Source organism: Sapajus apella, unplaced genomic scaffold, assembly GCF_009761245.1.
Source record: "Sapajus apella isolate SASKATOON/1434 unplaced genomic scaffold, GSC_monkey_1.0 scaffold68, whole genome shotgun sequence".
NCBI classification, from domain to species: Eukaryota; Metazoa; Chordata; class Mammalia; order Primates; family Cebidae; genus Sapajus; species Sapajus apella.
In genome coordinates, this window is record NW_022437008.1 from 739,725 (window position 1) to 755,360 (window position 15,636).

The 15,636-nt window shown below is 49.6% G+C and overlaps 2 protein-coding genes across 2 annotated transcripts; one reads left to right on the forward strand and one right to left on the reverse strand.

The window, feature by feature from the left end:
• Positions 1–376: 376 nt before the first annotated feature.
• Positions 377–4,504, reverse strand: DMRTC2 (DMRT like family C2). Its single transcript, XM_032249305.1, has 8 exons — positions 4,281–4,504; positions 4,070–4,197; positions 3,726–3,802; positions 3,270–3,450; positions 3,000–3,126; positions 1,875–1,935; positions 1,545–1,719; positions 377–662 (listed from the first exon to the last, which is right to left on the reverse strand). Exons 1-8 carry the CDS (start codon positions 4,502–4,504, stop codon positions 550–552), a joined length of 1,086 nt encoding a protein of 361 aa, XP_032105196.1. The 3' UTR covers positions 377–549.
• A 6,177-nt stretch (positions 4,505–10,681) lies between these two features.
• Positions 10,682–13,225, forward strand: LYPD4 (LY6/PLAUR domain containing 4). The gene is made up of 4 exons (XM_032249312.1): positions 10,682–11,058; positions 11,253–11,396; positions 12,046–12,372; positions 12,955–13,225. The coding sequence occupies exons 1-4, from the start codon at positions 10,992–10,994 to the stop codon at positions 13,155–13,157; spliced, it is 741 nt and encodes a 246-aa protein (XP_032105203.1). The 5' UTR covers positions 10,682–10,991; the 3' UTR covers positions 13,158–13,225.
• Positions 13,226–15,636: the final 2,411 nt, after the last annotated feature.

Consider the following 15,636-nt stretch of genomic DNA (forward strand, 5'->3'; position numbering starts at 1 on the left):
CATGGAGACAGACATGAGTGCATAGGTAAGTATGGAATCATGGGATCCCAGGATATAAACTCATGCAAACACATTTATAGATATTGGTCAGCTTAAAGAGCACAACTCTCCCTTTATTGGGGATTTCAACAGGTCCCAGGACCCAAGAAGGGTACAAGAATATCAAGAATATCCACCTTTAGCCAAGGAAATGCCCACAATACTTTTTTTTTTTTTTGAAACGGAGTTTCGCTCTTGTTACCCAGGCTGGAGTGCAATGGCGCGATCCTGGCTCACCGCAACCTTCGCCTTCTGGGTTCAGGCAATTCTCCTGCCTCAGCCTCCCAAGTAGCCGGGACTACAGGCATGCGCCACCATGCCCAGCTAATAAATGCCCACAATACAAAAGGAACTGAAAGTTATGAAGTGCCTGAAAGCTTCAGAAAAAAAGGCCCGAAGCTTGTACTACATTAAATTCCATGCATAAATCCCTAAGTAAAATACTAAATACACAGTGCCAGCAGGCTGTCACCTCCCTGCTACAGCAAGGCAGCCTCCATCTCCGGGTTTCTAGCTCAGGAGGGAGATGGACCCCAGACGGCCAATATGTAGAGCAACAGAAGGGGCTGGGCTGGGTCGAAGGGCAGGGCCAACAGGCTGGAATCCTCTTCCTCCAGCAGGAGCTATAGGCAGGAAGGAAGGGGCAGGATCAGACCACATCCTTCTTTCCTCCTAGCAATCCCCTCTTTTTACCGCATCCAATTCAGGCCTCATCATTGTTCTTCTGGAGTGTTTCACAGACTTCCTTGCTGATTTTCCCACCTCCAGTCTTGCCTCCTCCAAACCCTCCATCAAAGCCATCTACTTGTCCTTCTAAAGCTCATGGTCTCTGAATTTGTCCTTGCTTAGTTCAGAAACGTTCCCTGGCTCCCCTTCATGTACAGTTGCTGGTCTAGACACCTAAGCCCGGCAGGGTCTCCAGCATCAGAAGCCTCTCTGGCCTCCTTTCCCTCTGCTCTAGCAGTTCCTCCAGGCCAGTTTGTCCAATCTGCTATTTGGAGAAGAGACTTTGCAGCTTTCCCTGTCTGTCCCCCTAGGTTGTTCTCACTCTTCAATCCTCCAGTCTTCTCCAGGTTTGTCACTAAGTCTTGTGAAGGCATCGAAGTTCCCCAACTAGAACAGAAGCTCCTTGAAGGCACTTATCAGACCTCCTCCCAGGCCAGACCCCACTCCAGACTTCAGCAAGCAGCCTGGGTCCAGAGACACAGTGTTGGGTTCTCTGCCACTGTCTGACTATATGCCTTTGGTCAAGTCTTTGCCTTTCTCAGGGCCCCACTTTCCTTGACATCAAGAAATTTGCTGTCGAGTATAAAACTGATAAAATGGATTCACTGAACAACTCTCAGCTGCAATCCCAGGGGCCAGTCTGAGGAGCTTGGGGGCCTGGGCCTGAGGACGTTCAACCTGCCAACCCCCTCATCTCCTTGGTTAGTCCCTGTGTACTTCAGTGACCTCCATTTCCCAACCATCCCTATCCCATCCTCTTGTTTCATGGAACACATTACCTGGTGGGACACAGGGGTGAAGCAGGGAGATCCAGGCAGGGTTCGGGGGCACAAAAGGGGTCACACGGGGAGCCTGGGATGAATCTTTCAGCCCCACAAGGGCTTCAGCTGCCTCTTGCTGCAGCTGCCGCTCTGAGGGGGCAGATATCCGAGCCAGGCGAGAGGCTCCAGAGGCCTGCAAGGGAAAGGAAGAGAAGCAGACTGGGAACCCCCACTTCTGCCCACCCTCTAAGTGTTCCTCAGCCCCTGGTTCCTTCACAGTCTCCTGCTTTTCCCTTCCCCAGGCTCAACCTCCTCCCAGCATCCTAGATCCCACTTCTTTCCCAGGACCTGTGGCTGTAGCAGAAGAGGGTCTGGGGTGCCACAGGGCTGGAGTATCAGAGTTGAGTGTCTAGAAACAAGGAGAGAAGATGCCAGGGTGATTAAACACATGAGCAGACATGCACACATTGAAAGAGGGGCAGGATTTTGCCATATTTTGATCTGGGAATCTGAGAGCCTGCTGGCCCATTAAGCTGTGTGGCTAAGTCCCCATCCCCTGTCTTGACTTACTTTATTTTCAGTAAAGTAAAAATCCCTGCCAACTTTTTCCTCCCAGAGCTACTGTGAGGATTATGGGAAATCACCCGTGTTTTCTTTTCTTTCTTTCTTTTTTTTTTTTTTTTTGACACAGGGTCTTGCTCTGTCACCCAGGCTGGAGTGCAGTGGCAGTGTGATCATAGCTCACCATAAGCTCGAATTCCTTAGCCTATGCCATCTTCCCACCTCAGCCTCCTAAGTAGCCAGGAAAACAGGTGTGCACCACCAATCTGGGCTAAGTTTTAATTTTTCTGTAGAGACAGGGTCTCACTCTGTTGCTCAGGTGGTCTCAAACTCTTGGCCTCAAGTGATCCTCCCACCTCAGCCTCCCAAAGGGTTGGGATTATAGGTGTGAGCCATCAGGCCCTGCCTGATGTCAGTTTTTAAAAAACACCTAGCTGGGATTACTGTCCCTGCCCTACCAGAGTCTGGGTCCCCTTTCCCAATTCCCCAATTCCCATAGAACTTGAAGGAGCGCTTGGCTCAGCTTTGGGGAGCTTTCCCTAATGGCCTCTGCCCCCTTTCCAGGGTCTCTGAGGCTCTCACCATCACTGCCTCCCATATCAGATTACCCCATCGAATCTGTTTAAGCAGATAAAATCGCTACTATTAAAGAGTCTGTGCTACATCTAGTCCATACATTATTGATAATTCTTACAACAACCAGAGAGGTAAGTAATAGTGTCTCCAAATTACTGAGAGAAAAACAGGCTCAGAGAGGTAAAGCTAATTGCCCAAAGCATCACAGCTAGGAAATGGCAGTACTAGGAGAGCTCTGCCTTGCCTATTAGTCTGAGACCTTTTCTTCTTCATTATCCACTGTGGTGTCAAGCACAGGCTTAGGCTCATGATACACATCCTTCTCTCCCTACTCACGTGAGGGGCTGGCTAGGGGGCCCTTGGGGCTCTCCAGAAAGAGGAGCTGTCAGTACTGGGTGAGATCCTGGGCAGGTGGTGAAGGGCCCATGAGTGGGCAGCGGGAGGGAGGTGCCAGGGTCAAAGCCTAATGAGAATAAGAGAATGCAGAGCTTTTAGGGGTCAAGGTCACAGTTTCTTTCCTCCCCCTCCCCACCTGTGCCCTCTTCCTCCTCCTTTCCCAATATGTGGCAGATTGACACTAAAATATCTGTTGAATTACCATCGTACCAGGAAAGAGAGGCAGAGAGACAGCTGGATCTTGGTACAGCAAGCGGCATACCACTGGTGATGGCATGGAGAGGCCTGGAGGCAGCCAGTGTCCAGGGACCCAGGGGCCAGGAGGCACTGGAGTCCAGGAAAAGGGCAAGGCTTCCAAGGGATGGCTGAGTAGCAGAGGCCCACAGGAGTTCTCCTGCAGGGGCAGAGGGCACAGGACTGGAGTTGGGTACAAGGCTGGAGAAGGAGTGGGCTTATTCTGGGATGTGGGCAGAACCCCAAAACTTTAGAGCTGGGAGGGCCTTAAAGTCCCATCCCCTCATTTTGCCTAGAGAAGAGAAGTGATTTGACCAGATTATATAGCAAACCAGGGCTGGGACTAGAACCCAGGTGTTGAGGGCACAGAAGAAAGGGTCTGGGTAGGAACTAGGGTGGGGGGCACTTTCTCAGGCCTCAGCCTCTCCTTACCTTCCCAGGGGGTGTCAGTGCCAGCGGGACTGCCCCACGGGGTGTCTGAGGCTGAGGTGCTATGTTCTCTTTTCCAGCTGTGAAGGACCAGGGAGAGCTCTAGTGAGCCCTTTCTCCTGACCCCTATCCTACCCCAACCCCAGAAAGTTCTCATCTCCCCCTCCAGCTCATTTTTGACCCACAGAATTTGCTGTGTTCTCCCAACACTGAGACAGCCGAGGCCAAGGGAGTAGAAACACTTAGTCAAGGTTGCACACCAATTCAGCGGCAGGGCTGGGCCTCTTTTTCCCACGCCTGCTTGCTATACTAAAACCCCTTCCCCATCGCTGGTCAAAGACACTCACAGGGGACCTTTCTGATGCGGCTGGGAGTTTTGGAAGAGGCTTCCCCTCTCCTCATCAGGCGCTTCTTCAGCTGGGCCTCCTGCTGCCTACGCAAGGCCACTTGGGCAGCCATGACCCTGCGGCGCTCCCTAAAGGTGGGGAGTTGTGAGTCAAAAGTCAGCGACTCTTTGGACGAGGCCCAACCTCCTCCCCTCCCAGATCTCATGCTCACAAGATGAGGACACATTTGTGACACTCGCAAGCCTGGAAGAGGCAGAGGCGCTTGTGGCCCTTGAGGTGGGCGGTGACGCCGTGGTTGCGGCAGCGGGCGCAGGTTGGAGAGCGACTGATGGCTCTCCTGGGGATCAGCTCTGTGCCCTGGGGGTCTCTCATCTCATCCCGGAGGGCAGAGTCTGAGGGGCAATGGTGGCCAGCAGGCATGTCACTGGGATTCATGGATCTAGGGGCAGGAGTGGAGGGTCAGCATGACCAGGTGGGCCCGCCCCTAACAACCATCCTGCCCTGGGGACCACATTTGCAGGATTCCATCTTGCCCCTCTTTAGACCTCCCTTCCCCAATCCTGCCTTCTTCCCTGGATTCCTCCCCTCTTTACCCCATGAGCTTTCTCAGGTATCTTCCTTCCTAAGAAACCCTTCTCCTCTTCCTCTTCAGTATTCTTTCTTTCTTTCTTTTTTGGAGATGGAGTCTTGCTCTGTCTCCCAGGCTGGAGTGCAGTGGTGTGATCTTGGCCCTTCACAAGCACCCTGTTCCATCCCAACAGTGTTTCCTGGCATCCTGTTCAACAATGCTCACCCCGCCCTCATGCCTTTATCCAATGCCTACTGATACTTTTATGCCCCTTTCAATTCTTAGTTCAATTTCAATTCTTAGTCTCATCTATGCCCTGCAAGGCAACTGCCTCCTTCCATTCCTTCAGTATTATTTTGTTCTTGTACCCCTTGAAATCAGAATACTCTCTTGCACCCCCAATAATTAGATTATTCTCATAGATTCCCTGCTCCACTTTCTTTTTATTGACAGGGTCTCGCTCTGTTGCCCAGGCTGGAGTGCAGTGGCATGATCACAACTTATTGCATCCTCCACCTCCTGAGCTCAAGCAATCTTCCCACCGCAGCCTCCCGAGTAACTGGGACCACAGGCTGCAGCCACTGCGCTCAGCTTCCCTGTCCCACTTTCTTTTTCTTTTGTCCCTTCCTCCTTCCCTCCCTCCCTCCCTCCCTTCTTCCTTCCTTCCTGCCCTTTCTTTCTCTCTCTCTTGCTTTCCTTTTTTGACATGGAGTCTTGCTCTTCAGCCCAGTTGGGAGTGCAGTGGCGTGATCCTGGCTCACTGTAACCTCCGCCTCCTGGGTTCAAGTGATTCTCCTGCTTCAGCCTTTCCAGTGGATGGGATTACAGGCGCCTGCCACCAAGCCCAGCTAATTTTTGTATTTTTAGTAGAAGACAGGGTTTCACTATGTTGGCCAGCCAGGCTGGTCTCAAACTCCTGACCTCAAGCGACCTGCCTGCCTCGGCCTCCCAAAGCGCTGGAATCACAAGTGTGAGCCACTGTGCCCGCCACCTGCCCCACTTTCAAGTTATTTTCCTTCACTCCTTCATTTATTCCGCAAATGGTTACTGGCCCCTGCCATGTGCTAAGCCCTGATCTGGGCCAAAAGCCCTCTTCTCGAGGCACTAATGTCTCTCTTGCGCCCACACGTTGTTCAGGATTTTGTGTAAACCCGTGCAGTCTCTGTGCCCAGTGCTTCCTGCTCCTGTGCCCACTCCCCACAATTAATTTCATGCATTCTCCCCTCCCACCTTCCTGCGCCCCAGGGAGCGAGTGGGGCATGGGGAACACGCCAAGGGGCCCGCGAGGCAGGGAAGGGGATAGGGGGCGCGAGGGGCGTGAGGGGGAGGGGAGGGGCACGAGCGGGGGTGAGGGGATGCTCTGGGGTAGGACGTCTAAGCAAGAAGGAGGACGGAAAGGGAGGAGAGGCCACGTTCGCGCAGCCAGTTCACGGTTACCACCGCCTCCAGTGGAGTCAGATTCAGTCAAGAAGATGCCTAAGGACACCGTGGAAAAGTGGCCAGAGGAACGGCCAAGCTCGCGCTGCTTTTCCCGCGCTGTCTCACGAGGACCAATGAGCTTCAAGAATCGTTTCTCTGTGCCGAGGCGGGCGACCAATGCGGTTTGAGATCCTGCACTGATGTCCTGCCCCCTTCCTTTCTGCTAGCGTCTAGGGGCGCGAGACTATCAGTCCAGCCAACAGCAATTGGAGATAAGTCTCGTGCCACCCCTGCCCCTCCCTCTGCGTGTCCTGCCTGCCCAGACTGCCTTTCCCCTTTGGAGGCAAAGTGGCCAATGGGGCGTCGAATGTTGCCTCCTGGACCGAGGCTGGGCCCGCCCCCCAGGAACGGTCCGCCTGGCCCCGCCCCCGGGGCGTTTACCAAGCACTGTCTGCGCACGCGCAGCCTCGATTCCGGCCTTCCTTGGGTCTCTACCTAGACTTCGCCGTTGCTGCGTGGACGCCCGCGTTTTCTGTTGCTTCTCTCCCGGTGCCACAGCTCCCGAGCTACCCTTCTTTTATGCGTTCTCCCTAAACCCTGTGATTTCCCTGTTTGCTTACCGGGCCCTTCCTCCTCATATTGCGTCCGTTGCCCTGTGTCTCTTCCTGTCGTCCTACGGGTTGTGATTTTCCCAGTCTGATTTTTCCTTTTCTCTCGGACTCTCTCTCTCTTCGGACCCACTTTCTCCCCGTGCTTCATTCCCTGATAGCTTGGCCCCTTCCCCCCTTCCTTGGCTACCCGGGACACCTCCAGTTTTTCTGAATTTCCCGCTGGCTCCGCCCTCCTCTTTAATCTCCCTCAAGATTTCACCCCTCTGGGGGCGGCTCTGTGTAATCGTCGCCTTCTCTGGGTATCTCCGTGAGCTTCATCTCGCGCCATCCCCCCATCTTCTCTGCCGTGGCCCTTTTTCTCTGTGCGTCTCGCTCTGTGTCCTTTTCTCTTCCCCGCTCTGAGATTGACTCCTCTTCTCCCTGAGAGCCCCGCCTTTGTGCCTCACTCCTCATCTTCCTATGCCTCCCTCTCTCTGCTGGTCCACTGTCTCCCTGCAAGGTTCCATTCCATCAATTTGTCTTTTGTAGGGGTGGCATCCCTCTGACTGCCCCATCCTTTTTTTTTTTTTTTTTTCCCCTTGAGGATTGAGGATTTCATTTCAGTCTTTTCTGGTTGCGTCTCCACTTGCACTCAGCTTGTTGGGTCCTGTCGTTCTGCATCTCAGGCTGACGAGTGCCATCTTCTCTGATTGGCCTAATCCTTCCCCCCCCCCCCCCCCCGTGACATCCTTTGTCAAACTTCGTTTCTCTTTCCTGTGTCCCAACTTTTCTGCGGGTCTTAGCACCTTTGTTGGCCACAGATTTCTGGGTTACAGAGCATGTGTGTCTGGGCATTGCAGACAGAAAAGGGTGGCCAACGTGACCTCTAGCTGGACTGCTGGGCAGGGGAGCTGTCCTAGATAAAATTGGAAAGGTTGGGTGGCGTTGATCTGGGGTGAGGTCAGGTTGGGGGAGGCTTGAAGGCTAAAGAGGTTGAATTTGATCCTTTAGGTAGTAGAGAGAGAGTGAGAGGAAGTGTGTGTTGGAGGGAGGGATGGTGGTGGAGGAACAGGGTAACCAGCATTTATAAAGAGCTTAGCCTTTGCCTAACACGGTAATAATTTTATTGATCTTCACAATGACCTTATGAGATGTATTATACTCCGTTTTATAAATGAGGTAGTGGGCTCAGAGTTCATCAGATTGGACAGCTGGTAAGTGAAGGCGTAAAGATTCCAACCTGGGTCTCTGAGGCCAGGGTCTGTGATCTTTATAGCCCCTCCCACACTGTTATAGTTATTTCCACCAATTCCCCACTTTCATTCCCTAACCTTCTCATAGGCAGTTCTCATTCTAAGGTGGTTAATATGTATCTTTTGGTTTGTGTTTGTGTATTCTCACAGAATACGTGTAGTGTTTTCTGTTTAAGTTTTTTTTTTTTTTTTAGCGATGGGATTTTGCCATGTTGACCAGGCTGGTCTGGTCTGGAACTCCTGGCCTCAAATGATCTGCCTGCCTCAGCCTTCCAAAGTGCTGGGATTACAGGCGTGAGCCACCATGCCTGAACTGTGTTTGAGTTTTTAATTTATGCAAGTGATATTATGCTATTTACTATTTAAAATAATTGGCACTGTGCTTTTATGATCTATCGATGTACACATCCTGTCATTGTGTGTATATCTTTTTTTGTTGTCGTTGGAGACGGAGTTTCACCCTTACTGCCCAGGCTGGCGTGCAATGGTGTGATCTCAGCTCACTGCAACCTCTGCCTCCCGGGTTCAAACAATTCTTCTTCTGTCTCAGACTCCTGAGTAGCTGGGATTACAGGCGCCCACCACCACACTTGGCTAATTTTTGTATTTTTGGTAGAGATGAGGTTTTGCCATGTTGACCAGGCTTGTCTCGAACTCCTGACCTCAGGTGTTCTGCCCTCCTTGGCCTCTTGAAGTGCTGGGATTACAGGCGTGAGCCACTGCACCCTGCCTCACATCCTGGGTACATCTAATCAGCTGCTTCCTACTCCTGTGTGATATTCTGTAGTGAACATCCCCAGCATGTTTTGCATTCACTTGGTCTCAGAGAAGGAAGCTCCCATTGTCTCAACCGTCACCACAGTAATGCTGCATTCGCTGGACACAGCAGCTCATGCCTGTAATCCCAGCACTTTGAGAGGCCAAGGCAGGCGGATCACTTGTGCTCAGGAGTTCAAGACCAGCCTGGGCAGTATTTCAAAGCCCATCTTTACAAAAAATACAAAAACTTAGCTGGGTATGGTGGTTCATGCCTGTGGTCCCAGTCACTTGGGAGGCTGAGGCAGGGAGATCACTTGAGCCCTGGAGTTTGAGGCTGCCAGGAGCTGTGATCATGCCACCAGCAAAAACAAAACCAAAACAAATGAACAAAAAACCCATCTGATGTCTGTTACTTCCTGTTTTTCATTCTGTATTTTATTGCACCTTCTCTTTTTTAGAGACAAAGTCTTACTCTGTTACTCAGGTTGGAGTACAGTGGCATGATCATGGCTTATTGTAACCTTGAACTCCTAGGCTCAAGTGATCCTCTGATATTGGCCTCCTGAGTAGCTGGGATTACAGGCACTCCCACACTTGGCTAATTTTTAAACCTTTTTTTTTTGGTATAGACAGGGTGTTGCCCAGGCTGGTCTCAAACTGCTGACCTTGAGCGATCCTCCTGGCTCAGCCTCCCAAAGCACTGGGATTACAGGCATGAGCCACTGTGTTGCCCAGGCTGGTCTTGAACTCCTAATCTCAAGGGTTCCTTCTGGCTCAACCTTCCAAAGCACTGGGATTAGAGGCATGAGCCACTGTGCCAGCCTGCCTCTACTTCCTTTACTCCCTCGATCAGATTTGCCAGAGAACTAACTCAGTCTTTTCAAAGAATGGATCTTTTTTTTGTAATAATGTTTGTTGTTTACTATTTCATTGATTTCCGCTATCATCCTTATTTCCATTCTTTTTTTGGGGTAGGAGAGATTTGCTTTGTTGTTCCTGATACAACTTCTTGAACTAAATCTTGAACATATCTATTTTTTTTAATTGCATTACGTATCTATTTTTTAATGCGTCATATTTCCTGATACATGGATTTAAAAGTATAAATTTACTTCTACATACTGCTTTAGCTGTGTCTCAAATTTTGATTTGATTTAAAGAACTCTTTAATTTTGAAATGATTATTCGCTCACAGGAAGTTGCAAAAGTGGTATATAGAGTCCTTTGAATCCTTCCTCCAGCTTCCCCATGGGGGCATCTTTTATCACTATAGTATATGAGCAGGAAGTTGACATTTGTGCAATACTCTTTGTACAGTCATGGCTCACTGCAACCTCTATCTCTGGGACTCAAGCGGTCCTCCTTCATGGTGCATGCCACCATGGCTGGCCAATTTTTCTATTTTTTGTCATGATGCCTGGGCTAGTGTATAATACTATTACCTAGACTTCAGACCTTATTCAGTTTTCAGTAGATTTACATGCATTTATGTGTGTATGTCTGTGTCTGTGTGTGAATGTGTGTGTTATGTAGTATGTTTATTATTTTTCAATTCTAAATACTTTTTTTTTTTTTTCTTGAGATGGAATCTCTCTCTGCTGCCTAGGCTGGAATGCAGTGGTGTGATCTTGGTTCACTGCAACCTCTACCTCCTGGGTTCAAGTGATTCGTGCCTCAGCCTCCCAAGTAGCTGGGACTACAGGCTCATGCCACCATCCCTGGCTAATTTATATTTTTAGTAGAGATGGGTTTTATCATGTTGGCCAGGCTGATCTTAAACTCCTGACCTCAAGTGATTCACCTACCTTAGCCTCCCAAAGTGATGGGATTACAGGCATGAGCCACCGCTCCCAGTCTTTAAATACTTTTAAATTTCCTTATCAAACCGAGGGTTATTTAGTGATATGTTAACTTACACACACACACACACAAACGAGTTTTAAGCATCCATTTGCTGCTCTGATCTCATTGCCTCTGGCTGGAGAACAGCCTGCATATCAATGATCCTCTGGATAAGCCAGGATTCTCTGCTCAGCACCTTGTCTAATGGGAAGACCTAAGTGAGAGAGTGAGAATCCTGCTTTGAGAAGCTAACATGGTGGGTGGTGGAGGTTAAATTGGAGGGCAGATAGTGGAGATGGGAAGACTTGTGACCCAGAAGGTCTGAGGGAGCCTATGTCCCAGAAGCTGACGCAATCAACTTTCTGTTCCAGAAACAGTGACCCTGAGACAGGTGGACAAAGAATTGGAGGACTGACAGGAACTGGGCTTGGGATCCAGACTGAAACTGGTTCCAGACTAACCTCTAGCACTCAGGACCCAGACCCAGGACCATGGGACCCCAGCATTTGAGACCCGTGCAGCTGTTCTGGCTCCTAGGGGCCATCTCTACTCTGCCTCGTATGTCCTGTGGGGCTGGATGCTATAAGACCCAGAAAGGTGGGAGGCTGAATTCATGTCACTAGTAGAAGGAGGGCTGGGTATGTAGTTTTCATGGGGGACAGGATCTGTGGGCGCTGAACTCTTGGTTGGCAGTTCAAGGGCTCAGAAGGTGATGTGAGGGGCCAATGACGGGGAGAGCATTTTCTTTTTAGGGGCTGGAGCTCTTTTGTGCTATGAAGCAACATCGTCAAGGTTCAGAGCTGTTGCTTTCTATAACTGGAAGTGGCTTCTGATGAGGAACATGGTGTGTAAGCTGAAAGAGGGCTGTGAGGAGACGCTAGTGTTCATCGAGACAGGTGAAGCAGGCTGGGTTTGATCCATTTTCTTTTGCTTGCTCTTCTGACCCCCAGCTCCACCCCCAGCACCCAGGGACTCTAGATTGGAATTCCAGATAGTTACCTCGTGTATATATATATATATATATATATATACACACACACACACACACACACACACATATACATACATACATACATACATACATATATTAAATTTTTTTTTTGAGATGGGGGATCTCCCTCTGTTGCCCAGGCTGGTTTTGAACTCCTGAGCTCAAGCGAACCGCCCGCCTTGGCCTCCCAAAGTGCTAGGAATACAGGCGTGAGACACCGTGCCTGGCCATCATTACATGTTTTGGATGTCAGGACACTAGCAGGAGAGTGGTGTGGGCTGGATAAGTTGGTAGAATGGAGGTGAGCAGATCCCTGGAGGAGGGGCACAAGGGAGAGAGGAGCTGTGTGGGGGACCCTACAGGGGAAGAATGAGGAGATTCGGATGGAGACCCCAGGATCTGAGTCCTATGCCCCTGCATTGAGTGGACACAGGGGTTGGGGAGGGAGGCAAAGATGGTGACAGGCAGGGTGGGTGCCGAAAGAGCTGGGGGAAGGGGGACTCTGGGTGAGGCCAGTGACACTGATCAGAGCTCTCTCATCCTCTGCTCCTTAGGGACCTCAAGGGGAGTCGTGGGTTTTAAAGGCTGCAGCCCATCTCCGTCTTACCCTGCACAGGTCTCCTACCTTGTCTCCCCACCTGGAGTGTCCATTGCCTCCTACAGTCGCGTCTGCCGATCTTATCTCTGCAACAACCTCACCAATTTGGAGCCTTTTGTGAAACTGAAGGCCAGCGCTCCTAAGTTTGTCACATCTACATCCCATAGTTGCCCAACCTGTGTGGGCGAGCACTTGAAGGATTGCCTCCCTAATTTTGTCACCACTAGTTTTTGCCCCTTGGCTGCCTCTACGTGTTACAGTTCCACCTTAAAACTTCAGGCAGGTGAGAGGAGAGGAATTTTGTTTATCAAATGGCTGCTCTATGCCAGGCACTGTCCAGCGCCTTCACATCTCAGAGAGGCTGGTGGGATCTGGAGATGGGATTGGGGTTGCTGCAAGGGACTGGGCACCATGAATTCCAAAGAGGACAGGGCAGGTGCCTGGTGGCTAAGTCTCTGACAGGAAAGCAGGTGTTCTGGTTTGTGAGGGACATCTGGGAAGAGGGGAGGGCTTTTTTTTTGAGACAGAGTCTCTTGCTCTATTGCCCAGGCTGGCAGCGATGCGATCTCAGCTCACTGCAACCTCCCCTCCCGGGTTCAAGTGATTCTCATACCTCAGCCTCCCAAGTAGCTGGGATTATAGGCATATATCACTATGCCTGTCTAATTTTTGTATTTTTAATGGAGATGGGGTTTTGCCATGTTGGCCAGGCTGGTCTCGAATTCCTGGCCTAAAGCCCTCAAGTGATCCACCTACCTCAGCCTCCCAAAGTGCTGGGATTACAGATGTGAGCCACCGCGCCTGGCTGAAGGCAGGGCTCTTGAGTCTTGAAAGTGTTTCTGACTTCTCCCTCTCTTCCTTATAGGGTTTCTCAATACCACCTTCCTCCTCATGGGCTGTGCTCGTGAATATAACCAGCTCTTAGCAGATTTTCATCATATTGGGAGCATCAAAGTGACTGAGGTCCTCAACATCTTAGAGAAGTCTCAGATTGTTGGTGCAGGGTCCTCCAGGCAAGGTCCTGCCTGGGGTGTCCTCTTAGGCCTCCTGTTTGTCTTCAGGGACTGACCATCTAGCTGCACCAGACAAACACCCAGACCCTTTCACATAACAAATAAAATAGCAGAGTTCTCTTTTGGCTTTGTCCTGTGGTCCATGAGAGCACAGAGGTGAGGAAGGTGTGAGGAGGGCCAAGCATGTCCAGGGAAGTGGCGACCCAGGGGAAGAGGATCCTGGCAAAGTGACAGTATCCTGCCCAGCAGCTGGGGGAGCTGAGATACTCCTTTTCTCCTTCCCCTTCCTCTGGAGGCTTCAGCTCTAGCCTGGGTTCAGCTATTGATCAGGGTCTGATTTCTGAGACCCTGGCGAAATCTCTTCCTTTTTCTGGGCCTCAGTTTCCTCCTCTCTAAAAGGAAGGGTCTTATGAGTTAGAGCATAGTCTCCTCAGGGCAATTCTTTTTTTGAGATGGGGGGTCTCACTATGTTACCCAGTTTGGTCTCAAACCTTGGCCTCAAGTGATCCTCCTGCCTCAGCCTCCCTAATAGCTGGGATTTCACATGGGAGCTACTGCATTTAGCCACCAGGGTGATTATTATCCGGGATTACTTACTGAGTATCTACTATGTATGTCAGATACTGTGCTAGCATCTGTGCTAGTGTTTTACACACAGGGTATCATTTAATCCTCACAAGACCTCAGTGAGGCAACTTTTACCTCAATTTTGCAAAGAAGAAGCTGGCTCTAGGAGGTGAAATCTGCTCACACTAGCATCTTCCTCCTCTGCAGATTTCTGTCCCAGTTGAGGGAATTGCATTGAGAGATTTGGAGACCTGAGCTTATTTTATCTGCTTAGTAGTGGGTTTTTTTTTTTTTTTTTTTTTTTTTTTTTTTTGGTAAGTTGGCAAATAAGGAAGACAGAAGAAAGAGCCCATGGTTTTAGTTTTGGTTTTGTGTTTTTGAGCCAGGGTCTCGCTCTGTTGCCCTGGTTGGAGTGCAGTGGCACGATCATGTCTCACTGTAGCGTTTTGACTTCCCTGGTGCAGCCCAGAAGTTTTATCAGTGATTTCTGCAGAACTTTCGTGATCGATCATCTCAATCTTATACAAACTCTTCCATAGGGCAGAAAAAGAAGGAATATTTCCCTACCACATTCTATTAGGTTAGTGTAAACTTGACATTGAAACCAGAACAAAAAAAGGGCAAAAAGAGGAAATCATCAGGCCAATCACATTCATGAACAGAGGTGCATAAAAACTGTAAACAAGGCATTAGCAAACTAAATCAACAGTATATTAAAAATTAAAACACTAGGACTAGGTTTTGTTTGTTCCAAGAGAAGCAAAGATGATTTACACTAGAAATTTGTAAGTGGAAGGAGACATGAGGGAGCTTCTAGGGTGCTAGGAAGGTTTTGTTTAGTGATCTTGCTACTATTTACATGAGTGTGTTCAATTTTCGAAAAGGCATCAAAACAATACATTTATAATTCATGCACTTTATGTAAGTAATGTATCAATTTTTTTTTTTTTTTGAGATGGAGTTTAGCTGTTGTTACCCAGGCTGGAGTGCAATGGCGCGATCTTGGCTCACCACAACCTCCACCTCCTGGGTTCAGGCAATTCTCCTGCCTCAACCTCCTGAGTAGCTGGGATTACAGGCACGTGCCACCATGCCCAGCTAATGTTTTGTATTTTTAGTAGAGATGGGGTTTCACCATGTTGACCAGGATGGTCTCAATCTCTTGACCTCGTGATCCACCCACCTCGGCCTCCCAAAGTGCTGGGATTACAGGCTTGAGCCACCGCGCCCGGCATGTATCAATTTTTAAAGTAAAGTATATATTACTGCCATATTAAGAAAATAAAGGGAAAACTCATGACTATCTCAATAGATGCAGAAAAATCAGGTAATAATATTTCCTGGGCTGGATGTGATGGCTAATGCCTATAATTCCAGCATTTGGGGAGGCTGAGGCAGGAGGATTGCTTGAGGCCAGAAGCTTGATAACAGTCTGGGCAACATAGCAAGACCCTGTCTCTACAAAAAATTCCAAAAAAACCCCACCTAATCACATTTGCCATCCATTTAAAAAAAAATTACAGTAGGATAGAAGAGAACTTCTTTACTCTGCTAAAGCATATCTCCACCCCAAGCCCAAAAGAGCAAGCAAGCAAACAACAACAAAAAAATCATTGTTGGCTGGCGTGGTGGCTCACACCTGTAATCCCCACACTTTGGGAGGCCAAGGCGGGCAGATCACGAGGTCAGGAGTTCAAGACCAGCCTGGCCAACATGGTGAAACCCTGTCTCTTAAAAATACAAAAATTAGCCAGGTGTCGTGGCACGTGCCTGTAATCCCAGCTACTCGGGAGGCTGAGGCAGGAGAATTGCTTGAACCAGGACTTGGGAGGTGGAGGTTGCAGTAAGCTGCGGTCTCGCCACTGCACTCTAGCCTGGGCTACAGAGTGAGACTCTGTCTCAAAAAAAAAAAAAAAAATCATTGTTAATAGGAAAATGGCAGCATTCCACTGCAAATCAAGAATAAT

What these genes read in the sequence shown, in the direction of transcription:
- DMRTC2 (XM_032249305.1), bottom strand. Translation starts at nt 4,504, where the DNA reads ATGAATCCCAGTGACATGCCTGCTGGCCACCATTGCCCCTCAGACTCT. An exon ending in CCCCCTAGCCAGCCCCTCAC is followed by an intron (nt 1,936 to 2,999) that starts GTGAGTAGGGAG and finishes CCTTGTTTCTAG; the next exon opens with ACACTCAACTCTGATACTCC. An exon ending in CTCTTCTGCTACAGCCACAG is followed by an intron (nt 1,720 to 1,874) that starts GTCCTGGGAAAG and finishes TTTCCCTTGCAG; the next exon opens with GCCTCTGGAGCCTCTCGCCT.
- LYPD4 (XM_032249312.1), top strand. Translation starts at nt 10,992, where the DNA reads ATGGGACCCCAGCATTTGAGACCCGTGCAGCTGTTCTGGCTCCTAGGG. An exon ending in GGCCATCTCTACTCTGCCTC is followed by an intron (nt 11,059 to 11,252) that starts GTATGTCCTGTG and finishes TTTTCTTTTTAG; the next exon opens with GGGCTGGAGCTCTTTTGTGC. An exon ending in GCTAGTGTTCATCGAGACAG is followed by an intron (nt 11,397 to 12,045) that starts GTGAAGCAGGCT and finishes TCTGCTCCTTAG; the next exon opens with GGACCTCAAGGGGAGTCGTG.